Source organism: Ceratotherium simum, chromosome 12 (genome assembly GCF_057802395.1).
Source record: "Ceratotherium simum simum isolate JZ-2026a chromosome 12, ASM5780239v1, whole genome shotgun sequence".
NCBI lineage: Eukaryota > Metazoa > Chordata > Mammalia > Perissodactyla > Rhinocerotidae > Ceratotherium > Ceratotherium simum.
Genome location: NC_141911.1, coordinates 43,430,974 through 43,458,811, shown reverse-complemented (window position 1 = coordinate 43,458,811; position 27,838 = coordinate 43,430,974). Strand labels below are relative to the sequence as shown.

The following is a 27,838-nucleotide window of genomic DNA, read 5'->3' as shown; positions in this document are numbered from 1 at the left end:
GTAATATTTTTATTTATTTTTTTATTGAGGTCATAATAGTGTATAACATTGTGAAGTTTCAGTTGTACATTATTATTTGTCAGTCACCATATAAATGCACCCCTTCACCCCTTGTGCCCACCCCCAATCCCCTTCCCCTCTGGTAACCACTAAACTGTTCTCTTTGTCCATGTGTTAATTAATCTTCCACATATGAGTGAAATCATATGGTGTTTGTCTTTCTCTGTCTGGCTTATTTCACTTAACATAATACCCTCAAGGTCCATCCATGTTGTTGTGAATGGGACGATTTTGTCTTTTTTAATGGCTGAGTGGTATTCCATTGTATATAGTTACCAGTCATCAATCAGTGGGCACTTGGGTTGCTTCCACTTCTTTGCTACAGTGAATAATGCTGCAGTGAACATAGGGGTGCATAGGTCTCTTTGAATTATAGATTTCAAGTTCTTTGGATAAATACCCAGTAGTGTGGTAGCTGGATCGTATGGTATTTCTATTTTTAATTTCTTGAGGAATCTCCATACTGTTTTCCATACTGGCACCCATTTGCATTCCCACCAGCAGTGTGTGACTGTTCCTTTTTCTCCACATTCTCTCCAACATTTGTTATTTTTTGTCTTGGTGACTATAGCCATTCTAAGAGGTGAAAGGTGTTATCTTAGTGTAGTTTTGATTTGCATTTCCCTGATGATTAGTGATGTTGAACATCTTTTCATATGCCTATTGGCTATCTGTATATCTTCTTTGGAAAAATGTTCATATTCTTTGCCCATTTTTTGATCAGGTTGTTTGTTTTTTTGTTGTTGAGTTGTGTGAGTTCTTTATATACTTTGGAGATTAACCCCTTGTCAGATATATGATTTGCAAATACTTTCTTCCATTTGGTGGGTTTTTTTTTCGTTTTGTTCCTGGTTTCCTTTGCCTTGCAGAAGCTCTTTAGTCTGATGCATTCTTGTTAATTTTTTCTTTTGTTTCCCTTGTCCGAGTAGACATGGTATTTGAAAAGATCCTTCTAAGACCGATGTCAAAGAGTGTACTGCCTATGTTTTCTTCTAGGAGTTTTATGGCTTCAGGTCTTGCCTTCAAGTCTTTGATCCATTTTAAGTCAATTTTTATGTATGGTGAAAGATAATGCTATACATTCATTGTTTTGCATGTGGCTGTCCAGTTTTCCCAACACCATTTACTGAAGAGACTTTCCTTTCTCCATTGTATGTTCTTAACTCCTTTGTTGAAGATTAGCTATCTGTAGATGTGTGGTTTTATTTCTGGGTTTTCAATTCTGTTCCATTGATGGATGTGTCTGTTTTTGTATCAGTATCATGCTGTTTTAATTACTATAGCTTTGTAGTATATTTGAAGTCAGGGATTGTGATGCCTCCAGCTTTGTTCTTTTTTCTCAGGATTACTTTAGCTATTTGGGGTCTTTTGTTGCCCCATATGAATTTTAGGATTCTCTGTTCTATTTCTGTGAAGCATGTCTTTGGGATTCTGATTGGGATTGCATTGAATCTGTAGATTGCTTTAGCTAGTATGGACATTTTGACTATATTTATTCTTCCAATCCATGTGCATGGCATATCTTTCCATTTCTTTATGTCATCATCAATTTCTTTCAATAATGTCTTATGGTTTGCATTGTATAGGTCTTGCACCTCCTTGGTTAAGTTTTTCCTAGATATTTTATTCTTTTTGTTGCGATTATAAATGGGATTGTATTCTTGAGTTCTTTTTCTGTTAGTTATTAGAGTATAGAAATGCAACTGATTTTTATAAGTTGATTTTGTACCCTGCAACTTTGCTGTAGTTGTTGATTATTTCTAATATTTTTCCAATGGATTCTTTAGAGTTTCCTATATGTAAAATCATATCATCTGCAAATGGCAAGAGTTTCACTTCTTCATTGCCTATTTGGCTTCTTTTTATTTCGTTTTCTTGCCTAATTGCTTTGGAAAAAACCTCCAGTACTATGTTGAATAAGAATGGTGAGAGTGGGCACCCTTGTATTGTTCCTGATCTCAGAGGAATGGCTTTCAGTTTTTCCCTGTTGAGTATGATGTTGGCTGTGGGTTTGTCATATATGGCCTTTATTATGTTGAGGTACTTTCCTTCTATACCCATTTTATTGAGAGTTTTTATCATAAATGGATGTTGGATCTTGTCAAATGCTTTCTCTGCGTCTATTGAGATGATTATGTGGTTTTTATTGCTCATTTTGTTAATGTGGTATATCACATTGATTGATTCGTGGATGTTGAACCATCCCTATGTCCCTGGTATGAATCCCACTTGATCATGATGTATTATCTGTTTAATGTATTGCTGTATTTGGTTTGCCAATATTTTGTTGAAGATTTTTGCATCTATGTTCATCAGCAATATTGCCCTGTAATTTTCCTTCTTTGTGTTTTCCTTGTCTGGCTTTGGGATCAGGGTGATGTTGGCCTTGTAGTATGTGTTGGGAAGTGTTAACATCTTCTTCAACTTTTTGGAATAGTGTGAGAAGGATAGGTATTAAATCTTCTTTGAATGTTTGGTAGAATTCTCCAGCGAAGCCATCTGGTCCTGGGCTTTTATTTTTTGGGAGATTTGATTACTGTTCCAATCTCTTTACTTGTGATTGGACTATTCAGAATCGCTATTTCTTCTTGATTCAGTTTTGGAAGGTTGTATGAGTCTAAGAATTGTGTATTCTGGATTGTCCAATTTGTGGGCATATAGTTTTTCATGGTATTCTTTTATAATCCTTTGTATTTCCGTGGTATCCATTGTAATTTCTCCTCTTTCATTTCTAATTTTATTTATTTGAACCTTCTGTCTTTTTTTCTTAGTCTGGCTAAGGGTTTGTCAATTTTGTTATCTTCTCAAAGAACCAGCACTTTGTTTCATTGATCCTTTCTGCTGTTTTTTTGGTTTCAATTTCATTTATTTCTGCTCTGATTTTTATTATTTCCCTCCTTCTGCTGACTTTGGGCTTTGTTTTTCTTTTTCTAATTCTGTTAGGTATACTTTAAGATTGCTTATTTGAGGTTTTTCTTGTTTGTTAAGGTGGGTCTGTATTGCTATGAATTTCCCTCTTAGGACTGCTTTTGCTGCATCCCATATGAATTGGTATGGTGTATTTTCATTTTGATTTGTCTCCAGATATTTTTTGATTTCTCCTTTATTTTCTTCAGTGATCTGTTGGTTGTTCAGTAGCATGTTGTTTAGTCTCCACATATTTGTCACTTTCCCAGCTTTTTTCTTGTAGTTGATTTCTAGTTTCATAGCATTATGGTCAGAAAAGATGCTTGATATGATTTCAATCTTCTTAAATTTATTGAGGCTTGCCTTGTTTCCCAGCATATGGTCTATCCTTGAGAATGTTCCATGTGCACTTGAGAACAGTATGTATTCTGCTGTTTTTGGATGGAGTGTTCTGTATATATCTATTAAATTCATCTGTTCTAGTTTTTCATTTAAATCCACTGTTTCCTTGTTGACTTTCTGTCTGGATGATCTATCCATTGATGTGAGTGAGTTGTTAAGGTCCCCTACTATTATTGTGTTGTTATTGATATCTCCTTTTAGGTTTGTTAATAGTTGATTTATGTACTTTGGCGCTCCTGTGTTGGGTGCATATATATTTATAAGTGTTATGTTTTCTTGGTGGAGTGTCCCTGTTATCATTATGTACTGCCCGTATTTGTCTCTCATTACCTGTTTTATCTTGAAGTCTACTTTATCTGATATAACTGTGGCAACACCGGCTTTCTTTTATTTGCCATTAGCTTGGAGTATCATCTTCCATCTCTTCACTCTGAGCCTGTGTTTGTCTTTGGAGCTGAGATGTGTTTCCTGGAGACAGCATATTGTTGGGTCTTGTTTTTTAATCCATCCCGCAACTCTGTGTCTTTTGATTGGAGAATTCAATCCATTTACATTTAGAGTGATTATTGACGTATGCAGGCTTAATGCTGCCATTTTATCACTCATTTTCCGGTTGTTCTGCATTTCCCTTGTTTCTTGTCCTGTGTATTTTGGACTATCAATTCACTTTGGTAGTTCTCTATGATGGTTTTCTCAGTTTTCTCTTAATTTATCATTTGTGTCTCTGTTCTGATTATTTGTTTAGTGGTTACCATGAGGTTTGTATAAAAAATCTCATAGATGAGATGGTCCGTTTTCTGATAGCCTCTTATTTCCTTAGACTAAGCCGATTCCATCCCATTCCTCTTCCCCATCTAAGTTATTGTTGTCACAACTTATTCCATCTTGTGTTGTGAGTTTGTGGATAAAATGACGAGATTGTATTTATTTTTGATGTTTTCCTTCTCTTTATCTTTAGTGTTATAATTAAGTGTTTGCTAAACTCTTCTGATAGAGAGCTGCAATTTTCTGATTTTGTCTACCTATTTATCCCCTTGCTCAAGGCTTTTTAACCCCCCTTTTTTTTCAGGTATGAGGACCTTCTTGAGCATTTCTTGTAGGGGGGTGTCTTGTGGTGATGAACTCCCTTAGATTTTGTTTATCTTGGAAAGTTTTTATTTCCCTCTCATATCTGAAGAATATTTTCGCTGGATAGAGTATTCTTGGCTGAAAGTTTTTGTCTTTCAAAGTTTTGAATATATCATTTCACTCTCTCCTAGCTTGTAAGTTTTCTGCTGAGAAATCTGCTGAAAGCCTGATAGGGGTTTCTTAGTATGTTATTTTCTTCTGCCTTGCTGCCCTTAATATTTTTTCTTTGTCATTGACCTTTGCCAGCTTTACTACTATATGCCTTGGAGAAGGTCTTTTTACATTGATATAATTAGGAGTTCTTTTAGCTTCTTTTACTTGTATTTCCAGCTCCTTCCCCAGGTTTGGGAAGTTCTCAGCTATTATTTCTTTGAACAAGCTTTCTGCTCCATTCTCCTCTTCTCCCTCTGGAATAACTATAATCCTTATGTTGCATTTCCTAATTGAGTTGGATATTTCTTAGAGAATTTCCTCATTTCTTTTTAGTCTTAGTTCTCTCTCCTCCTCCATCTGAAGCATTTCTATATTTCTCTCCTCCAGACGGCTAATTCTCTCTTCCATAATATCAGCTCTGTTATTCAGGGAGTCTGGATTTTTCTCTATCTCATCCATTGTGTTTTTCATCTCCAACATTTCTGATTGGTTTTTCTTTATAGTTTCAAAGAATTCCCTCTGTTCATTAATTTTGTTCCTGATTTCATTGAACTATCTGTATTTTCTTGTAACTCATTTTTTTATGATAGCTATTTTGCATTCTCTGTCATTTAGATTATAAATTTCAGTGCTTTCAGGATAGATTTCTGGGTGCTTGTCATTTTCCTTCTGGTCTGGAGTATTAATATATTTCTTCTTACTATTCGATGGCATGGATTTGTACCTTTGCATAATGATAGTATCTGGTCGCAGCTTCCACCTGCCACCACAGGGTCAAGAGCTGTGTATTCTGAGCCTGCTGCAACCCCCGGCATCTGTGCCTGTCCTTAGAATCTACTCTGAAAGGTCCTGTCTGCGATTTCCAATTTGCTTGCTCACAGCTGCTACTTTTCTAACGTATGGTCAGGCACTCTGGCTGACTGGCTGAGCTGGAGCGCAGGGCGAGGGGAGGGGTGCTTTCTTTCATGTGCAAGATCCCAGGGGTGTTCTCACTCTGCCCTCACTGTCTGCTCTCCTGAGGTGCTGGTTTGATGAAGACACCACTGCAATAGCTTAGCCACCTCTGCATGGGGCTTTCCCATGGTCTGTGAGGGAGCTTGGAGAGCAAAGGTATTTTTGTGGAGAGCTGCCTCTCCCCTCTTTTCTCAGAGCCATGCACGGTCCTGTGCCCTGGGTCACTGGTGTTCCAGAGGGAGAGGAGATCCCCTTGCTTCCTTCCACTTCCTCCAGGGAGGTCCAGCACCTCCACCTTCAGACGTGTGGCTGCGTGGGTCTCTCAGACATCTTGTGAGTTGGATTATGAATGTCCTTTTCGTTGTATCTTAGAGGGGAGAGTCTAAGGGAAGAGCTTGCTCTGCTGTGATGCTGATATCACTCTAACTAGAAAATAGTTTGAAATCTCATCTTTTGGGCACACATACCTTTTTTGTTGGGGGAGTGGGCCCAGTTTGTTTGCACAAATCAGTTCCAAGGTCATAGTTTCTATCTAGAAGAAAGAGATTATCTATGAAGAGATTGGCTTTTACATTTTTTATTTTGTTGTGATCTGTCTCCATCTCCCCCTTTTCCCCTTTATCCCTCCTGCCATTTTGGTGTTGTTTTTCTCTATAGGCAAGGCTGGAAACAGTGAGTAGTAACTTAGCTTCTTAGCTCCGTTGTCACCCTCTTGTACATCTAAAATGTAAGCAGATATGTGCTGTCATCCTAGGAAGTTGCTAACTGCTGGTTTGTTGGTTCCAAAAAAACTCCTCAAGTTTGTATAACAAAAAAGTTATGGCTTTAATAACAACGTTATTGAAGTATAATTTATATGCCATAAAATTCACCCATTTTAATTGTGTAATTCAATGAGTTTTAGTAAATTTACTGAGTTGTGCAACCATCACCATAGTCCAGTTTTAAAACATTTTTATCACCCCAATAAGATCCTTCAGGCTGGTTTACAGGTAATCCCTGTTCCTATGGTTCCTTATTTTTAACTTCTATGACAAAAACCTCAAGTGCCCTGTGGCTTTGGTTAGAGGCAGTGGAAGTGTACGGGGAATTTTAAGTTTACAAATTTTGTGTGGTATTTCTATTGAGTCTAGTGTTTTAAACCTCCTAGAGTCAAAAGGACAGTAGATGTGCTTTGTGGAAACATCTCTTCTATCACTTTCTGCAAAGCTTTAGGAGTCTTATGCCATGTATGGCTTTGCCAGCTTTCTAGAATTTTGGTATTATCTCCTGCAATTTCCTGATGTCTCATTAAATCAACTTAGCCATTATAGTCTTAGTTCTTTGAGTCAGTCTTTCTTTGACACCAATTTACATTATAGACCAATAACCTCATTCTGAAGCAAGAAATTTTTAGTACTTTATACTTGAGCAGTTTGTTCCAGACCTATATAGTCATTTGAATAGGCCACATTCCTGAAAGTAATGAAAAACAATTTAAAGGACTTTTAATAATGATGAATAGCTAAAACCTAATAGCCAGAAATACTAAAACAAATGGTATACCATAAAATTTGGGTGGATGTCTGACTTTTCCTACTACCCAGAACATTAATCTCCAGATTTTTTGATTGTACCTCTCTATCAGTGTATTTGGGGTCAGGGAGAGCACAGATTCAATTTATATATATATATGGGTAACTTCTATAGATGTATTATTGTCCTGGTGTATACACAAAATGAGTTTCGAATGAAATAAAGATAAAAAATATTACTTAAAAATAATTGCAGGGCCAGCCTGGTGGCGTAGTGGTTGAGTTCAGCACGCTCCACTTTGGCAGCCTGGGTTGTGGATTTGGATCCCGGGCTTGAACCTACACCACTCTTCAAGCCATGCTATGGAGGCATCCCACATACAAAATAGAGGAAGATTGGCACAGATGTTAGCTCAGGGCCAGTCTTCTTCAAGCAAAAAGAAGAAGGTTGGCAACAAGTGTTAGCTCAGAGCCGATCTTCCTCAACAAAAAAATAATAGTATTATTAATAATTACCAGACTGCCATTCTCAGCTTGTCTTTTGGGAACAAGAAGCAGATGGCATCCCTCAGCTCAAAGAGGCCTTCTTCTTTGATTTTCTCACATACCCTGGTTGACAAAAATCTGTTTTGTCATATATCAAGAGATTAATCCGAAGTATTTCTTAAGTTGACCTTCTTGTAAGTGATATTTCAGTGTTGAAATGTCATTGTTCTTAACTGTTAATGTTTGCTTTGTGACTAATGTTTTAAAATGGAATTTATGTTTTTTTCATGCTAGGCAATTTGTGATAGTCTAGCCACACTTTTGTGTGAAGTCACTGGCTTTTTCCCCCATTTATCTTAAATAAGTCACTTCTGTCCTTTTTCTTTTGAAAAGCCTTTCAGAGGGGAAAATGAGATTCTGGTGGAACAAAGTCTAATTTATAACATAATAGAGACCACTTGCAAACTATGTGTTTAGGCAAGTCATTTAACCTCTCTGTACCTCTGTTTCCTCCTCAGTAAAATGAGAATAACAGGACTTGTGTCATAGGATTGCTCTGAGAGTGGAGGAGCACGTGGCGAGCACTGTGGTAGCATTCGTTAAATGATTAATTAATATACTTGGTTGAATCCAAATAGGGTTTAGGAGTGGTTTTACATTCACATTTTTTTTGTTGTTATAAATGTATCTATTTACATGTTTTGTTGTATTTTTTTTTTTTTTTTTTTTTTTTGGTGAGGAAGATCAGCCCTGAGCTAACATCCATGCCAACCCTCCTCTGTTTTTGGTGAGGAAGACTGTCCCTGAGCTAACATCCGTGCCCATCTTCTTCCACTTTATGTGGGGCGCCACCACAGCATGGCCTGACAAGCGGTGCGTTGGTACACCTGGGATCCGAACCCGGGCCGCCAGCAGCGGAGCGCGCGCACTTAACCGCTATGCCATGGGGCCATCCCCTACATGTTTGTTTTTATTAAATACTTTTAACATTTTGAGGGTTAATTTGGCTACTGTAATGAGAATATTGAAAAACAAAAATGTTAATTAAGCCTCTTTAGAGTTCATATATTCTTTTTAAAAGGAGAAGGTGCTGATAGTTCATTGAAAAAAGTAGAAATAACTCAGATTTAGAAATCAAGTACAAAACAACTTTCCTTACTTTATCCTTATCCAACATTTTCTTGTTGCTTTCATTTTTGTTTCTCTGGGTATCACTTTTTTACTATTCTCGAGGTATCTTCTGAAATTACTGTACCTGATAAGTTTGATGGATTTTATTGATTTCTGAGACGAATTGTAAATGTACACTAAATATTTTATTGAAATTACTCTTTATTTTGAACATAAGAAAATATTTCTGTAAAGTTCCTCAGGTTTCTAGTAGCTTAAGATGATTTCTGATTATTGTATCCTACTATGGAATTTAAAGTATGGTTACATACTTTGAAAACGAGATGATTTGGGTGTGATTTCACTATTGAGCACTATATTTATGTTTTATTTTTCTTTAACTGCAGGTTACCTTGTCTGTGAATTTGATAAGTTTTGGTTTGAAGAAAAGCCAGAAAGCATTATGTACTTCAACATATATAGAGAGAAGTTTCATGAAAAGATTAAAGGACTTTTACTGGATTGTAATGTATCACTTGCTTTAAAGATATAAATCATCCATCGTATCTTCTATTTCTACCACATGTTGCACACACTACAGAATTTATCTGTTATAATAGAAATTATCTGATCAATTACACTTCTTATATATAATTTCCTACAAAAATATTTCAGAAATTCTATTTAAGAAAGCTAGTGGACAATCAGTGTATGTTTACAGTTGTTTATACACTGTCCTCCAAAGGTACGTTATCCTTCCAAAGAACCACTCTGTGAGTCACTGAACTACAGTTTGGAACTTGGGATTTAGCTCATTTAGTGTCAAAGTACAAATCAGGTATTTGTATTAAATTGGTTGATTAAAATGTGTAAAAGTCAGTTTTCATTTTTATGTGTTGTAGCTGTCAAGATAATATCTTTTCAAAGCTCTTTTAAGATTTTTTGGTTTTTAGTTTGGAAATGATTGTTTTTTATTTCCTTTGTCTTATTTTATTTCTAGGTTAATTAACAGGGAGAGTCGTTCTTCCTGGTTTTCTTTGTTTTCATCTCAATCACATATCATAATGTTGCTTCATTAGTAGCAACGGGAACATAGGTATGTCAGAGAGGATGAAGAATCATGGTCTCCTTTTTGGTTTCTCTGCTTAGTTAGCATTACAGTTAATGAGAGAATGACAGTATTGGTGCCTAGCTTTTTTGTTTTTAAATACCACACTTTAAAATGTCGTAGTGTTATTTTAAAGCTTAAAGACATTTTCTCATCTTCAGTATTTGCTTTTTATCAGTTGTAGAAAAGAACCTTTGTAGTGCTTGATGTGAGGGCCTCTTATGAGGCCTCTCTACCTGTGTGTGTTTATGAAAAGAGATGTATGTGCTAAGAAAATCTTCATTGTATTCAAAGGACAGTTGCTATTTCAATAAAGCTGTCTTTGAACTTAAACAAGAGGAAAACTTAAAGCTTTTTAAAAATCTTGCTTAAATATCATTGGTTTATTTGACTTACTGTTAACTCTTGCTTCTCTTTGCTTTGACTCCATAGTGTTTCTAGATAATGATTTCTGGACTTTATGGGTATTTTTTGAGTTAACGGTCTGTGGGATTCTAAAGTAGCCTGAGGATGATGACTGTGCATTTCGTATAGCTGTATTCCCCTAAAATCTCAGGAGGGCAGCAAGTGCTGTCAAAGATTATAGAGTGATGAGATGCTAATGGGAATGGGTTCTTTGTGTGTTTTAGACGTCTGTATTCATAGCAAAACTGAAAGAGTTTAAAGATAGGCTCATCTGATTACCAAGTTCTCCTTAAATCCTACAGAAACCAACCTGTTAAAGACATAATTTAATCTAAAACATGATGCTATTTAGCACACCTTTTAACCTAGTATATATCAAGTGTTTAAGGACTTGCTCTTATGTGATATAGCAAGACCTGCGACTTGCAAGGGTTTGTTCATGTCTATTGATAAACTCCTATCTTCAAACTTGCCAAAGAGAAGAGTGGTAAAAAATATCCTATTGGAAAACAACAGATGCGGTGTTGTACAGCACATACATTAAAAGTGCATGTGTTAAAATTATTATTTTCCCTACAAGATAATACTTTTTTTTTTTTTTTTTTGGTGAGGAAGATCAGCCTGTGGCAACATCTGCCAATCCTCCTCTTTTTTTGCTGAGGAAGACTGGCCTTGGGCTAACATCCATGCCCATCTTCCTCCATTTTATATGGGATGCCGCCGCAGCATGGCTTGCCAAGCAGTGCGTCGGTGTGCGCCCGGGATCCGAACTGGCAAACCCCAGGCTGCCACAGCGGAGCACACGCACTTAACTGCTTGTGCCACTGGGCCGGCCCCAAGGTAATACTATTTTTTAAATTGGGTTTATTTTATTATAATAGTAACATTTTAGCTTTTCAGTATTATAGGAATTTAAAAATTGGTTTCTTGTAGGGGACTTCTCAACCTTGGGAGTATATTAATTTTTTTATTGCTTTCAATGCTTTATTATCCAGCTAAAGTTCCATGCGATGTAGCAAAATCCTGATAAGGATCAGGTAATAACCCTTAAAGTTCATTTTCTCAAGATGTTCACTATTACATGGAAAACAATTCTGTTAGTCTTTTAATTTTCCTGCTGAAATACTTATCTTTATATTTTAATCTTTCAACAGCTGAGATCTTGATCTGATTTTAAACCTTTATTTGTATGCTTAATAAAAGAATGAATGAAGTATGGAAGGGGAAACTTAAGTAATTAAGTTTTTCCCCTTCGAGGGAGAAAAAAACTTTTTAATAATGTTTAAAAAATGTCCTTAGAAAGTTTGCTCAATAATATGTTCTATAAATCCACGTCTGTTTGTACAATGTAGATATTGTTCTGTTTTTGCCTAAAAAATCAGTAATAATTTCAGATAATTCTATAGTGAATGGGTCTAAAAACCACCCACAAATTCTAAGATTTGATAGTCTGGAAGCCAAGCTAAATGTTACTAGCTGTAAATTAGAATGTGACATGAGCCTTCTGACTTTTATGTGATAGTGACATACATGAAAAGAAGAATAGGGTAATTGTGTCTGCCGTCCTACTTTTCCTTGCTTTCAACATATGTGTTTGAATTTTATGTAGTCTTACAGTCCATATTTAGAATCTTACCTGTTGCTATAATAATTAATAAAATACCAAAGTAGTAATAGAATTGAAGTAGCAGGAAAATTATGTTTGTTTTAGCAGCAAAAAAGTGAATCAATGTTGAAATGAATTTTTGTATATGCCAGATTGAAGAGAGTATGTCAGTGGCCAGAATAGTCTAAAAATATAATTACAATAGTTGTAGTTCAAATATGTTCTGAAAGACAATCTTTAAAGAAATTAGAGAAATCAGGGGATAACAGTGAACCTAGACCAACCTCTCTTTGTGTATAAATATGGTGATATAGTTAAATATAAAAATCAGTGTCTTACTGGCACCATTTACAGTTTAGAAAACAGAAACTTTTTCTTGAAAATCCCCATTCTGATTTTTTTTCTATTTTAAGAGCCACTTGAATTTGTATGTATTTTTCTATGTGAAAATATATGTACTTCTCATTTTTATTCCAGTGTTCATAATTGTTTATGTACTGTTTCTCCTCTTTGCATTCAGTGAAATATAACTTGGTCAAAGATTTGCTCAAAGTAGAAGCATATGGGTGTGAAAAGTGGAACGCTCATTGCCAGAGCAGAAAAGATGACACGTTATCAGGCACAGAAGAGAAGAGGTTTGGCTTAGAGGGCAATAATGTTTATTAACCTTCTTGAACAAATGATTGGGGACCAGCAGCTATTTTCTCAGGATAAATAGTCCACCCAACTTCTCTATGAACAAGTCTGGGGAGACTTAATCTCCATTTTCATATTTATGAACCTCTCCACACAAGCAATTTCTTAATGAAGATTAATGGAATTGTTAAAAATCTGAGAGAAATCATGAGTGAGCTTTTTTTTTTTTTCTGGCTTCAGCTTTTGACAAGAAAAATTTTAAATGTAGTGCAGGTAAAACCTAACTGCTACATTACTATTATAAGGAGATTCTATGTTTCTGTTAAACAAAGTATTCAAAAAATATCTAAGCAGTAGCTTTCCCTGGGGGAAAAAGTGCTAGTTGGCAATTTAAAGAAATAGATTTTTGTCTACTGTGGGTAAATCAATTAACTTCTTATGTAAAAGCAATAGTTGAAATGTGATGTCATTTTGTTCAGAATGTTGTGAGCAAATAAAAATGTTGAAATTATTATAAGCCTTTCTGTTAATACTCCTGCTCTCTTCCCATCCTCCCCATCCCTTATTTAACTCATTTATGTCCATGAAATGGTGCTTTTCTTTATATAATCCTTTAATCATGTTTCTATGGAGTAAATCAGAATATGCAGAAATTTTTTTTATTTTTGTGACTTTAACTCATCCAGTAATTACCTATTTAAGATGTTATTGGATAAGAACAATTGGTTATGAGACCAGAAAAGAAGCCACTCCCCCACCCCCATTCTTAACAAAAGATAGGAATAATTCATACTGTACTGCAATGTTTTTCTTAACTTTGCAATGTATCTTAGATCTATTTTTATATTAATGCATAGCTTTCTTCTGTTTTTTTACAGCTGCAAAGCATTCCAGTGTGTGTGTGTATCTTATTTTGAACTAAACAAAAATACTACGTGTGGAACTGGTTGGATACAGCTAAAGCAGTACTTATTAAAGTTAGTATTAATTATAGCTTTAAATGTATGTATTAGAAAAAAGAAGGGCTAAAAATTAAAGACAAAGCAATCATCTCAAGGAGTTTGAAGAAGAACAACAAAATGAACCTAAAGAAAATAGAGAAGGAAATACTAAAGATAAGAGCTTAGGTGCACACAATATAAAACATCTGTACAGTAGGATCAACAAAAGTAAAAAGTTTTTGCTTGAAAAGACTAACAATATTGATAAACCTTGGTGAGACTAAGAATAAAAAAGAAAGGAAATAATAAATGATGTCAAGAATGAAATATGAAACATCACTACAGATCCTACAGATATTGAAAAGAAAATATATTAAAAATAACCTTATCAAAAATTTGAAAATTTAGATGAATTATAAAAATTTCTAGCAAAATACAACTTACCAAAACTGCACAAGAAGAAATAGGGAAGCAAAAAGTCTTAGAACTGTTAAATGGATTTAGCAATTAGAAACCTTTCCACTAAAAAACCTGCAGTTCTGTATGGCTTGCACCAGTGAGTTATCACATTGAAAAATAAAATGATGTCAGTTTTCACAACCTTCCAAATAATAAAGAGTGTACACTCTGCAATTCATGAGACTATCATAATCTTGATGACTAAAGCCCACCTAGGACAGTATGAAAAAGAATAATTACATGACCATGTCACTTTAGATGCAGTAAACCTAAATAAAATATTAGCATACTGAATCCAGAAATATATTTAATATATAATAAATAATGAGCTACATATATAGATACAGATAAGCTGTTTTAATGTATGATCAATAATAGTAGGGTTAACACACACAATAAAATTAATGTAATTTGCCACATTAACACTTGAAAATCATATGATAATCTTAATAGATGCAGAAAAAGCATTTAATACAAATTCAACGTCCATTCACATTAAAAACTTTTAGCAAAGGAGAAATAGAAAGGGATTACCTTACTTTTACAAAATGTATCTTTATAAAATATACTGTAGCAAATATACTTAATAGTAAAACATTGGGATCAGAATTAAGAAAGGATGTCCTCTGTCACCACTTGTATCAGTCAGGTACTGCCACAATAACAATGTATAACAACCAACCACAAAAAATTCTCACTGGTACACACAAAAAATTTCCTCCTAACACATGGGTAGGCTAGCAGGCAGCTTTGCTAATCTCAGCTGGATTCGGCTGGACTTAAATCTAGGCCATGAGTTCAGTTCCGGTCAGCATCATGTGACTGATTCATCTGGGACCAGTGGGCTACCTGAGGCATGCTCTTTTCATGGTGTGACAGAAGCATAAGAACAAGCCCAATTGCTCAAACGTATTTGAAGGTTTTGCTCACATCATGTCCACTAACGTTCCGTTGGTCACAGCAAGTCAATGGCCAAGCCCAACATCAACAGAACAGGGAAATGTACTGTGTTAGGAAGGAGCGAGGAGTGAACATTTGCTGAATAATCCGACTTGTCATAGCACATCTATTCAAAATTGTGCTAGAGATCCTACCTAGTGCAGTAAAACAAACGGACGGAAAGAAAGAAAAGTTACTGTTCATAATGGTATGCATGTGTACACAGAAAATCCAAAAGAATTGGTGAGCAGATATCAAGGGCAGGGATGAGGAATGAGAACAGATATCAAGGGTGATCACATTTCGAGGGTGAGGGGTTCTGGCTAACCCAATTTAACAGAATTCTTGCTAAAATTGGGCTCTTGCAGACACACCCAAGGACGGGACCTAGCCGAAAAAGGCAGCTCAGAGGAGCCTGACTGGCGTTTGGTCAGGGAGAGCATCTTGTCACTACTGCCCATTGCTTGAGCAGGACCCCAGCAAAGAAATGGTTTTATGTTTTCTTCCTTATTCTTGAAAGAAACATGCCACCCTAAGGTCGTGTTTTTCTTAGTTTGAATTCCCCCAGAATCAACCTTGAGACAAGGATTTGCAATTCATTGGGGAGGTGATCCCAGGAAACACTGATGAGGGAGTGGGGAACTGAGAGGGAAGTGAGGTCATCCCATAAAGGGTTTTTGTACTGAGCAGAATACGTGTAACTGGATTTTGATCCTTCACAGGTACTCCACCTGAGGGTGAGGGGCTTGAGAGATTTACACACCAACTCCCATCAGTTATTGATCAAGGGCTGGCTGTGTTATTTTCCCTACTCTTCTAGTGTACCATGCACAGGTAGGCAAAGATGGCTCTGGTAGCCAGAAGAAGAACCTAAAAAATACAGGTGCTGACATGACTATAGGAAGTCGGGCCAGTGTGCCTTAAAGTGGTCAGAGCAAAGTGATGAGTGCAGGATACTGAAGCATCTGCTACAAGATGCTTTTACAGGTAACAACTGGGGAAAATAAGCACAGGAAAACCTCATGAAGTCAAGGGGGAAAAAAAAACAACAGTAAATGTAATGTGGAGCTGATTAAAACAGAAATAGAAGGATGCCTGACAGCCTGTAGGCTTTCTGGTCCTTCTGCTGCCACTCCTTGTTTTTGGCTTAAAACAAGCCTGGGCTTTGTCTTATACTTCTTTTTATCTCTTGCTTATTTCTTTCCCTGTCTCTTCTGCACTCAGATTGTAGGCATGAAAAAGTTACTACAGGTGTTAATGATGAATTTAACTCTCCTGGAAAGATACCATGAAGATTCATTTTTATCTCAGTAGAAATCTCAGACTATTCCTCTATCTAACCAAAGGTACCTTCCAGCTCAAAAATTCTATAATTCTAGGATGGATACCATGATTCTAATAATAATAATGCCCAAATGAATATAGTGTCTTAGATTAGAAGTTGTTATAGATGCCATAAAATATAGACTCTAAAAATTAAAAATCTGTACTAATAACATTTAAAGTAGGTTTATGCCTATTGATTCTCAAGACCCTCACTTGCTATTGGGAAATTCTGTAATCTAGGTGAACTTCAACTCTAACATTCACATATAGATCCCAAAAGACAAACTTTTAAAGATATTAGCAATACTTTATTGAATATATTAAGTGACAACTGGATTAATAAATAAAAAGAAAACAGTAATGTTTTCTTTGATAACTGTTCATTTTCAAGTATCTATAAATATAAAATGCATTTCACTCAGTTTTCCTTTCCGTCAGTTTGAATTATAATTAAAACATGTTAAAGTTCTTCATATTCAATCATAAAATCCATCCCTCCCAAAAAAGTCAATCAAATTCAGTAACTTATCTGGATATTACATTTGCCGGGGTGTATACTGAGTGTTTTGCTTTCCCCTCCTTAAAACACTGAGAATAAAAGTTGCAAGAAATGGGTATTAATTTTAAAAAAGTCCAACTCTCTACCAGAATTCCTTTATCTTTTTAGGATGAAATAAAGTGAACAGATTTTCTTTAAATTATCTAGTCAGCAGAGATTCCCACTGGTATGTTACATCCTTTTCCTGAAGATGATTATGTGGCACAATCCATGGTCTGCCTTGACTTCATCAATTCTCGCTTCAGCTGTTCAAAGCATAGAAACATGATGACATTCCAGGATCCGAGTCGCAAGAAGGAAGGTACAAATCTGGAAAAGTGCATGTCACCATTCTTAGTCTGCTTGAAATTCTTAAAGCTATTACAGTACAGGCAGCTTATGCTTCTCATTTTACCACTCTTCTCACGTGAAGATGCTTAAAAGTACCCATTCTTCATCTTCCCCTACTCTGCGTAAAATAAAGTGTCATCTACATGTCCTATACTGCTCCTAAACAACAAAACCCAGATGGTCACACCTATACAAGTACATAAACATCCTTCATTCCCACCAAACCAGAGCATGTATCCTTTCTGACATGGCCTTTTTCAATAACTCCTTTTTTGAGAAGAGGGGAAATTTTTGTTTTGTTTTGCTTTGCTTTCTTAATGGGAGAAAGGAAACTATTAAAAGAGGAAATAAGAGGAGAAAGCAAAGAAGCAGTGAGAGTAGGTGGACCATTTTCCAGAGTCAAGAAAAGAGGGCTGTCTAGGTCTTCGCAATTCTTGTCCTTAGACTGTCAAGGGGCTAAGTGCATGTTTTTGTTTTTTGGTTGTTTTTAAGAATTCTACCAGACTGTGCAGACCAAATGATTGATTTTGAATGCCTGTTGGCAGCAATGAAATATTCCAGGAGAAAAAGATGTCATCAATTAAATCTGCCTTGGCCTATAAAAATCATCCTCCAAAGGCTTTTCTTTGTTTTTTTTAGGTCTCAACATATTTCTCCTGACTCCTGGATGTGTGTGTGTGTGTGTGTGTGTGTGCGCGCGCGCTTTAATTGTGGTAAAATATACATAACATAAATTTACCATTTTAAGTGTATAATTCAATAGCATTAAGTACATTCACTTTGTGAGCAACCATCACCACTATCCATCTCCAGAACCTTTTGGTCATCCCTAACGGAAACTCTGTACCCATTAAACAGTAACTCCCCACTACCCCTTCCCCTTGGCATTCTACCTTCTGTCTCTATGAATTTGACTACAAAGTTACTTCAGTAAGTAGAATCATAACAGTATTTGTCCTTCTGTGTCTAGCTCATTTTATTTAGCATAATGTTTTCAGGGTTCATCTTTGTTGTAGCATGTATCCCCAAAAGGTTTTAAATTTGAAAAAAAAAGTATTGTTAAATGGTTAATGGTTCATAACTGGTATATCCATTTTAAGTTAATTTTACAATATATTTCATTTGTGTTAATGTATCATAGGTACAGATTATGGTGAATTGGAACCTTGTGTGTAATGTGTATGGTGCATTTATGCTTATTTTGTAAGGTTTGAGGCATCATCTTATAATGTTAAAGGATTATAGAATTTTGTTATTTTATTGCTAGTTTAAACAAAACCAGACACTTATATCCATAAATTAGTTCCTACTGTATTTTCTTAGGAAGGTATTTTCCAATATAATATTGTTTTATGGGAAAATGTGATCTACTACACAATACTGGTTTCTAGGTGAGTATAATAATTACCCAAACCACATCATTTTCTGCATCACTTTCCTAGATTAGTGGCAATGATTTTTTTCTGGTTTTGCTTTAATATAATCTAAAAATCGGAGTCTATCAAATTAAAATAGTGAAAATCGAATCTTATTTTCTCATAGCCTTCCATTATGATTTCTCTCCACTTTATAGTTCTCTTGCCCAGAGAAGGCAAAATACTGTCTACATTTCCAATAGGTTGGGACCAAGGAGAGGTCACTGATTTCAAATGAGCCTGTGATCAAGGTTGAGAAAAATTTAATATCACAGCCTTTAATTTTCAGGCACAGCACAACTGGTGGATTGGAGAAATTTATGGCAAGGAAAAGTAGACACTAAGTACACTGCATTTACTAAGGCTGGTCAGCTACATGCCAGTTGTTTAGAGGAGACATTGTCCCAAAGCACACAGATACCCTGAACACAACATTATACATATGAAAGATCATATCCCACCCTTTGAAAAAAGCCGACGGTCCTTCCTTGGTGAGCATTGTCATTGCACAGTTGGGCACACTTGCGTACTGTCCTGGTGGAGAATTAACAAATCTGGTTTTCACCACATCCACTGGAGAGGACAGAACTGTTGTACAAAATCCGGCAATAAGAGCTGACACAAAGTGGCAAGGTACATCATCTAAAATGGATCAATAAAACAGGTCAACATCACTTTGGGGAGGGGCTTCTAGTTTTTAGTTATCTTTCAGATCCTTGTAAAGCTGTTGATAACAGGAGGTCAACATGGGTGTCTGATACATAAAGAAAATATAATAAGGAAGGTTACACTTACGCTAGAAAAAGACGGCAAATAGTACACGGTATAGTGGGTTTTAAGTGCTTTAGGAAAATAACCTGTCAGTTTTCTCTGTGCCCTTAGGGTATGGCATAAAGCCCGATACACAGGCATCTAATACTTTTTTACTGTATTAAAGTCATTGTCCAAGGAGAGTTTCAATGCCTCTAGAACCTGTTAGAATATTATTTTTAGGAACAGATCCAATGGTACTACTCTTTGGATGAAACCACTGATGAGCTCCTTATATAACCAGCTCATTTGGGTACAGTGCAGGTTGGACTCACCCCTTGAATTCTGCTTTATAAAGAATAAGATGCTAACAAAAATCCCATATGTTAGTATTAAATGAGAATAATTGCTGATGTAAGAATACAGCTGCATTTTGTTTTTGTTGCAGAAAAATTTTGTTGTATCAAAACTTCAAAAACTCAGGGTTTTGGTTTTTTTCTGCTTCTCAAAAGTTATATCTAATGTTCAAAAGTACTTAAATTTTTTAAGAGAAAACTATTACAATTAGAGGATTCAGTATAATGTAGCTGGGGAAGTTCCAAGATGAAATTGTAAATTTTTATATTTATAATTATTTTAAAAATTAGATTTTTTATATAAAAAAGAAAGTTACCTGCTAATAGTTTGTTTTTCACAAGGGCCTCCTTCATTAGGTCATAGGTTACTAGCTCTGTACAATTGATGATGACATTTCTTGTCAGATTGGGAGTGGTCCCTAGGAAAAGAAAATGTTTAATAAATCCATTATATGATAAGATGCTAATTGGATATATGTGTTTTAATGATTATAAAATCCACTTTGAAGTTAGTTACCTTTCCAAAGACCCATCAAGCCTTCTGTTGTTGCTATAATTCTGTAAGCATTATAAGTCCCAGTGTAGCGAGGTTTGGGACCATGTAGATGGCTCTGCGCTTGAAGTCTGACCTTCACAACCTCAGTGGGTTGCCCAATGAATACTGCCACTCCTCCAGTCGTTAGTCCAGCTGAGATCTTGCTTCCTAAACTAGCTGTTGCTATTCAGAGAGAAAAAATATTTATCAAGCAAAAAAGAAAAAAAATCAAGACCCAGAATGCGTCTGTCTTTTTAATTTTTAGTGGTTAATATTGTTGTGTCTTTGTATCTTTCCTACTTCCCTAATGCTTGTGCATGTGTGGATCATGTACTAAATATGTGCTAAATTATAGTAGAGCTAGAAGACTTCAATGTTGACCAAAATTTTTAAAAATGAAGACTTTCAAGGAAAAGGAAAACATAATGCCTATTTAAACAGTGCCTTAGTTCTTTCCTACATTTAGCTCTCTTTTTCAGTACTTCCCAACTGGGAGGAGGCACCAGTCACCAATAATGCTTAGTCTCCTTCCCATCAATGATAATGTTAATTACTGGACTTAGAGGTCTTAGGAAAAGCCTAAGCGGACAAACTGCCCTGATATGGGGTGTCAAGTGGAGTCAGGCTACAAAAGGGACAAAAATAAGAACAAAGAAGCTAATAAAGTGATTTTTGACTTGAAATTTTGAAAAATTAGCTTAGGTTACTCAAGACAGATATCATTTAATAAAACTACAAATAGTCTTGGAGCCCAATGCCCATTCCTATAATTAAATATAAAGTATGGATCAATAACATTTGTTCCTCAAGGACTTTCTCAGTCTCTCTAATTCTGTTTCCTGACCTCTAAAATGGAGATAATATTGTCTTCCTCATAGAGTCATTGTGTGAGTTAAAATAATACCAATATGGCACTTAACACACTCTCTTGCAGTTAAAATAATACCAATATGGCACTGAATACACTGTCTTGCATATAGGAAGTGCAGCAATTCTTTTCATTACTATTATGATTGTACTCTGTTCTCATCATGGTTGGCCAGGGGCTGAGCAGGTAATAGATAACCATCTTTTAATTGGCAGGATCATGTGATTACAATTCCCTTCACTCTTGGCCTACATTTATCATCTTATTTTGATGCACTCATCCTATCCTCCAGCCCCCTTTTCATTTCCCCATCAAGCTCCTTGGGAGAGAGGCTATATTCTTTGTCTTCACACCTCATGGTCCATTTCCTCCTCAACCCTCTGCAATCTAGTTTCCACCCCACTACTCTGCTGAAGATGTTTTACTAAAGAAACCCATGAGCTTCTATGGTGGGGTGCATGGATCACTTTTCCACCCTAGATCTCTCTGCTCTGTTTGACCGTACTGAGAGTTCCTCCTGTGACTCCTTGGAATCCAGACATTTCTCCTAAGCTCACGTGCCGACTGGACATTACCTGTCATCCTAAACTGAATATCTTACCTTCCCCCTTAAGGCAGTTTCTGTATTCCCTCCCTCAATGAATGATATCTTTAGCCCGAAATTTGAAAGTCATCTTATATTCCTACCTTTCCCTTATGCCTTACTTCCAATTGTCCACCAAGTTCAATTATACTTCCTAAATCTTTTTTTTTAATTTTATTTATTCTTCCCCCAAAGCCCCAGTAGATAGTTGTATGTCATAGCTGCACATCCTTCTAGTTGCTGTATGTGGGACGCGGCCTCAGCATGGCCAGAGAAGCAGTGCCTCGGTGCGCGCCTGGGATCTGAACCTGGGCCGCCAGCAGCGGAGCGCGTGCGCACTTAACCGCTAAGCCACAGGCCGGCCCTAAATCTTTCTGATTGACCTCTCTTCCCCTTCCTTATTGCCACTGCTTTAGCATACCCCCATCATTTCTTACTTTCTAACTTACCCCTTCATTCCCCTTTTTCTATACATTCTCTATACTACGGCCAAAGTGATCTTTTGAAAATGAAATTATTTGTGCCACTCCTCTGCTTAACATTTTTCAATGACTTCCCATCAGTGTAAGGATAAAATCCAAATTCCTTAGCATGGCCTGTAGGGTCTCGTGATCTGGCTCCTTTCTGGCTTCACCTCTCCCTCCTTGCCAGCACATCCTCCCTCTCTGCCCTGTGTGTTCTCGCCACTCTTCTCTCAGTCTTTGTACATGACCTTCACTCTAATGAAGGTCTCTCCTCACCACTTTGCCCAGTTACCCCTATTGGCCCCTCAAGACTCAGGGCTGGCCCGGTGGTGCAAGCGGTTAAGTGTACGCGCTCCACTGCGGTGGCCCAGGGTTTGCCGGTTCGGATCCTGGGCGCGCACCAACACACCGCTTGGCAAGCCGTGCTGTGGTGGCGTCCCATATAAAGTGGAAGAAGATGGGCATGGATGTTAGCCCAGGGCCAATCTTCCTCAGCAAAAAGAGGAGGATTGGCAGATGTTAGCTCAGGGCTGATCTTCATCACAAAAAAAAAAAAAAAAGACTCAATTCAGACATCAATTCTTCAGGAAAATCTTGCATAACCATGCCCCCAAGGCTAGGTTAAATATTCCTCTTCCATGTGCCCAACTGCCTGTAATTACTTCTAACACAGCACATGTCACAGCATATAGTTATCTATTAACTTGTTGTCCCCACACACCCCACATTCTGAACTATAGCTCTTGCCTAGGGAAGCATCTGTCATCTGTGCATCTCATACAGTTTCTGGCTCATGGCTACTCAATAAAGCTAGCTAAATGAACGGAATAGGCATAGCATAGAATACTGCCAAAATATGCCCTATTAATTTGGTGTCTAAAGTATGCAACAATTTGTGAGAACAGTCAATTGTGAAGAAAACCACTAGAATGAGCAGCTTTACATCCTCTGTGTTTCTTCTCTTGCTACATCTATAAATATGACAATGCACTGTTGATCTAAAAACATCCAGACTTTATCTTTACTTTGGAAGTACTTGTGTAGATAAACTTAAATGTATATGTTTGTATAAACAGTATTTATAACTTGTCCCATAAAGTCATGTTATCCAAATGTTACTTAAAGCAGAAATGATGAAATCTGCCTAGGTAGTCAGTTATCATATTCATTTTACCATCAGTACATCTTCTCTCTGGATTGTCTGCTCCACAAGAAAGTGCCTCTGATATTTGCTAGCTGAGTGGTCTTGATATTACTTAACTTTTTTGCTACTCAGTTTCCACACCTGAAAATGGGGATAACACTTTGTATGTCACAGCATTGTTGTATGGTTGAATGATGCACAGAATCACATGCAAATTACAGGGGGCAGGAGAGTGGTTAAGAGCGTGGGGTCAGAGGCCAGACTGCCTGGGTTTGAACTCTTGCTCTGCCCCTTTCCAACTGTGTGGCCTTGGGCCAGTTATAAAACTGCTCTGTGCCTCAGTTTTTCCATTTGTTAAAGAATAAAAATAATAGTACCTTTCCAGTGGTGATGTATCTGAGGAACTTAGAACAGTGTCTGGCTCATAGGAAGCACTCCAATAAACGCTAGCTAAACTGACAGAAATTCTTGGTATTTACTGCACTCAAGAAATATTAGTTTCCTTTTCTTCTTCCCCTAAACAAACTCACTGCAGCTTAAGTCCACTTTTTCTTCCCTTTCTTCCCCAGCATTAGAGACCTTACAAGGAACCTCTTAAAGGAAATGAGTCTTGTCTTGTCCTTTCAACTCTCCTCATGAGGTCTGGTTTTCTTCTCTTCAAACCAAAGGGTTTCAAATTTGTTGCATACCAAAATTACTGGGGAAGCTTACCAAAGATTCCATGGTCCCAACCTGAACCATTCAGATTCAGGGGACATGGTAGTTCTCAGCTTTTGGATTTTTAACAAGCTCCACAGGTGTTTCTGTGAGACTTTGCTGTTCGGTGAACTTTGAGTTAAACATTATTTTGCAGCTCATCCATCTTCTCCAGACAGACATCCAAATTAGGCGCAAAACTTCCGTGACAGACTAGGTGATTTTTACAAGTATAAATCTGCATCTGAAAACTCGATTTTGCACACTTCTTTTTCTTTCTATGAACAGTGAGTACCAAGCTAATTTGGGGGGAGGGGGTAGTTCAAATATTGATGCTGGTTTGCCAATTTGTTATGAAGACCACTACCCTGTGTGTAACATTTTTTGGACAGAGCTTGGCCCAGGACATGTCTCTCTGACTATCTGCCCTCCCAGGAATGCTCATGGCTTACTTTCTTTCCCTGTGGTGAAGAACTCCTGGACGGTATCGTAGAGGCCAATCCTGAGAGAGGCGAAGCTTATTTGTCTCTGGAGGCCAGCAGGCAGCCCGCTGTAGAGTTTCATTGGCCCTTCTGTTTTTGCCAGAGTGGTGATTGTTCCCAGGACACCTTTATACCTAACAGCATTGGAGGCCTGGCATTCGCCTTGGATCTGAACATGAGAAAGGTACAGGTCAGAGGGAAGTGAAAACTGAGTAAGAGGGTCCTACCTGGTGAGGAAAAAAGGAAGGCTGGCATCAGGTTGTCCTCTGTGGAGAAACCTTAAGCCAAGATTTTTTTTACATTGTGTTCATATTTTCAGTTCCTTTTCCCTTCTCAGGAACATCTCTGCCAATATATCTATATTTAATCATCTATATCTATATCTATCTATGGAGAGAGATTGAGAGAGAATCTGGTTACAATGCACTTTTTTGTGTACGTGTGAGGAAGACTACCTCTGAGCTAACATCTGTTGCCAATCCTCCTCTGTTCGCTGAGGAAGATTGACCCTGGGCTAACATCCTTGCCCCTCTTCCTCTACTTTATATGGGACACTGCCGCACCATGGCTCGACAAGCGGTGGGTCGGTCTGCGTGGGGAATCCGAAGCCACAAACCCTGGCCAGCTGCCAAAGCAGAGTGCCAGAACTTAACCTCTTGGGCACCGGGACGGGCCCCAGAATGCACATTTTGAACATTCCCATCCCTACCCCCGAGAACTCTCCAGAACCCCTAAGGGAGTAGGATGGGAAAGTGCCCGTGCTCAATCAAAGAAAGAAGGAGAAAGAGTTTAACTTGTAAACTCGGGAGAGGCCGATAGTCTCAGCTCTGAGAACACTTAGTGCACCCTGACTTTTGGCGAGTTTGGCCGTAGTCATGGCAACTCATCCTCCGTGACCCTTATGGTTCTTCAGTTAATCCCAGGAACGTTCCAGTTTCCCACCCTAAAACCTCCAGTCCTGTGACAAGCCAAGCTGTTTTTTGAGGTGGCCACCTCCCCTACTTAACTGAGAAACGGTGGTTAAACCGAAGCCGGAATCAAAGGGGCGCACACAACAGGCGTCCCCTCTGGGCCCTAGACGCCTCCCCAGCCCCCTCGCGCTCGCCACCTGCAGCCGGACTTTGGCCGTGTCCAGCGGGAAGGTGATAACATCCGCCACGCAGGCCGCCGCGCCAGCCGAGAAGATCTTCACCGCCAAGGTCGGGGGCGCGTCCGAGGCTGTGGGCCCCACCATCCTAACTCAGGGCGGAGCGAGGCTCCGGTGCAAGGGGAGAAGGGCTGCGGCCCGGAAGGTAGAAGTTCTCCGTCTCTGCGCTCCCGGCCGGCGCGGGCAGCAAACTCGCCCTCCCCGACTTCAGGGCGGCAGGGGCGGCTGGCAGCCTCGGCGGGGCCCGCGCCCTCCACAGCAGGCGGAGCGCAGAGTGGGGCCGAGTCGGTGCACGCCGCCCGCCGCGGGTGACTTATGTAGCCCGCCGCTGGAGGTCTCAGAAGACCCGGGCTTGAGACCTGCGAGGGGCGTGTCCTGGGGCGCCGGGTCCCTCCCGCTCTCCCCTCCTCGCTCCGCGCCTGGAGAGTCACCCTTCACCCCGAAAGCCCTCGCTGCGCCCCTGGCCGTCTGCGCCCTGTGCTCGGGACGTCGAGGAGGGCGCACCGCAGCGGGCACCTCCAGCGCCTGGCACCTCCGAGGCTTCTGCCACAGCTCGGCTGCGCGCCCTGGGCTAGGGAGGGAAGCAGGCGGGGGCTCCCCGAAGCAAGGGCGATCTCGCAGTGATCCTGGTAAAAGGTCCTGCCCAGCTGGAGCTCTCCGAGGCAAGAGTGGGGAGCTCCTCTTATTCCTGACTCCCCAGAAACCTTGCAGGCACTCTCCCGGCTCGACTTCCTTTTCCTCTCTCCTCTCCTTTTAACTTCTCGTCCTCCTTTCTCATTTCCAACCACCAAATCCTGGAAAAATCCCAGGCAGAAACCAAGAACACTGTGAACTTTTAAAAGAAATAAAGTGTTTCTTTTGAACTTTTTGTAAGAGAATGTCAACTGAGATCATAGACACACTAGAAGGCAAATAGTAAGTTGCTAAACCGCCATACAAAGGGGGAGAGCACTGGCTCCTTTTATTGCTCCTTTCAATTCCATTTCTTAGGGGAGAGCAGAGGAAAGGACAGTGGCAGGTATATCACCTGGCTCCAGGTGCAGCTCTGCAGCTTACCTACTCTGTGACCCTGGGCTACTCATCTTTACTCCCACTTTTGCTTCCGTCTGTGTAGAATGTGGTTCCAGAGCTACCTCGGTATGAAATCCTGCTGCTAACTTACCAATTATAGTGATAGGTTAAACACTGTAATGTGTATTCGTTGTGGGAGGAGCTTTTCCTCCTTCTAGCCTTGTGCAAAGATTTATTTTGAGCGTGCATTTATTCTTTTGGTCCAGGAACAGGAAAAATAAGACGTGAAGCTCCTAGGGAATGATTTCCAAATCCTCTTTAAGACCAGGTTATGTGTACTGTACAAGAAGCCATTCCTAAGGGGCTTCAAGGGAGATCATGCTTGAGGAAGTCAACCTTAAAGGTAGGATGGGCTCTGGATAAACAGAGAGGGGAAGGAGGAGACTGTGGGTTTTCTCCTCTGCAAACACCTGTTGAAATAAAGAGCACTTGAGGCAAGTAAATGGCATGCATGAAGGCAAAGATGTTGGGGAAAGCAGGGTGACTATATGGGAATGCGTTCTGTTGGCCTGACTGGGAAACTGGAGGATGGGGAAGAAGGAGAGAGGCAGGGTAAGCTGCTGGTAAGACATTGTCTTAACATGAGTACAGTCATGTTTGGCCGCTCCATTGACCTATGGCCACCAGCGCACAAAGAAATATAACGCTGCTTTCTGTGTGGTGGGAACTGGCCTTTTCCCGGGAACTGGCCTTTCTCCCATGGAAAGAGTTGCAAGTTGTAACATTTCAAGGCTCTTTGGGCGTCATAGCGCGGGACGGACTGGCCATCTGTGCTGGGCTAGGACGATAACCAGAGAGAACAATGCACGTACACAATTACTGGGCTGGGACGTTAGCCAGGGGGCTCAGTGCACGTACGCCACTGATAACCATTTGTGCATGGAAACACTAAATGCTTGCTCTGCAAACTCTGTAATTGCTTACTCTGAAAATTATTGATGGTATAAAAACTGCTGGAAACTGAGACCTGGTGAGAGTTCCACCTGTGGAAGGGACGGACGCCTTGCCCAGGACGTGTGATCCTTGCCCAGCTGCGTCGATTGACAGACTCTCCCGGCAGTGGGGTGTGGATATTGTGAGTAATTGATTTGATGTGAAGTAGTTGATTTGATATGAAGTAATTGATGTGATGTGTTCTCTTTTCGGTCAACCTGTTGTTTCTCTTTCCGGTTGATTTGTGTCATTTCTCTTCAGCTGATGTGGATGTTTTCCCTTTCCAGTCGAGCTGATGTTTTTTCCCTCTTAATATTTGACCTATTCGGATCTGTTTGCAGACTCTCACCTTTACTATCCTCTATATAATA

At 38.7% G+C, this 27,838-nt stretch overlaps 2 protein-coding genes across 11 annotated transcripts in view; one reads left to right on the top strand and one right to left on the bottom strand.

Moving 5' to 3' along the window:
• Window positions 1–17,631, top strand: part of ELMOD2 (ELMO domain containing 2) — a 42,251-nt gene extending 24,620 nt beyond the window's left edge. For 4 of the 10 annotated variants that reach the window (XM_004426474.2, XM_014784504.2, XM_014784505.2 and 1 more), the window contains exon 9: window positions 9,122–12,980. In XM_004426474.2, coding sequence (XP_004426531.2) covers window positions 9,122–9,267 — 146 coding nt within the window. In that variant the 3' untranslated portion in view covers window positions 9,268–12,980. Of the gene's footprint in view, window positions 1–9,121; window positions 12,981–13,347 lie in introns of those variants that run through there. The other 6 variants (XR_015553824.1, XR_015553822.1, XR_015553819.1 and 3 more) reach the window with 6 other exon arrangements.
• UCP1 (uncoupling protein 1) lies at window positions 16,888–25,614 on the bottom strand. Its single transcript, XM_004426473.2, has 6 exons — window positions 25,425–25,614; window positions 24,287–24,485; window positions 20,062–20,262; window positions 19,862–19,963; window positions 18,900–19,080; window positions 16,888–17,002 (listed from the first exon to the last, which is right to left on the bottom strand). The coding sequence occupies exons 1-6, from the start codon at window positions 25,548–25,550 to the stop codon at window positions 16,888–16,890; spliced, it is 924 nt and encodes a 307-aa protein (XP_004426530.2). The 5' UTR covers window positions 25,551–25,614.
• Between the last annotated feature and the right edge of the window lie 2,224 nt (window positions 25,615–27,838).

What these genes read in the sequence shown, in the direction of transcription:
- UCP1 (XM_004426473.2), bottom strand. Translation starts at nt 25,550, where the DNA reads ATGGTGGGGCCCACAGCCTCGGACGCGCCCCCGACCTTGGCGGTGAAG. An exon ending in CTTGATGGGTCTTTGGAAAG is followed by an intron (nt 19,964 to 20,061) that starts GTAACTAACTTC and finishes TTCTTTTCCTAG; the next exon opens with GGACCACTCCCAATCTGACA. An exon ending in CCGTCGGCTTTTTTCAAAGG is followed by an intron (nt 17,003 to 18,899) that starts GTGGGATATGAT and finishes GCACTTTTCCAG; the next exon opens with ATTTGTACCTTCCTTCTTGC.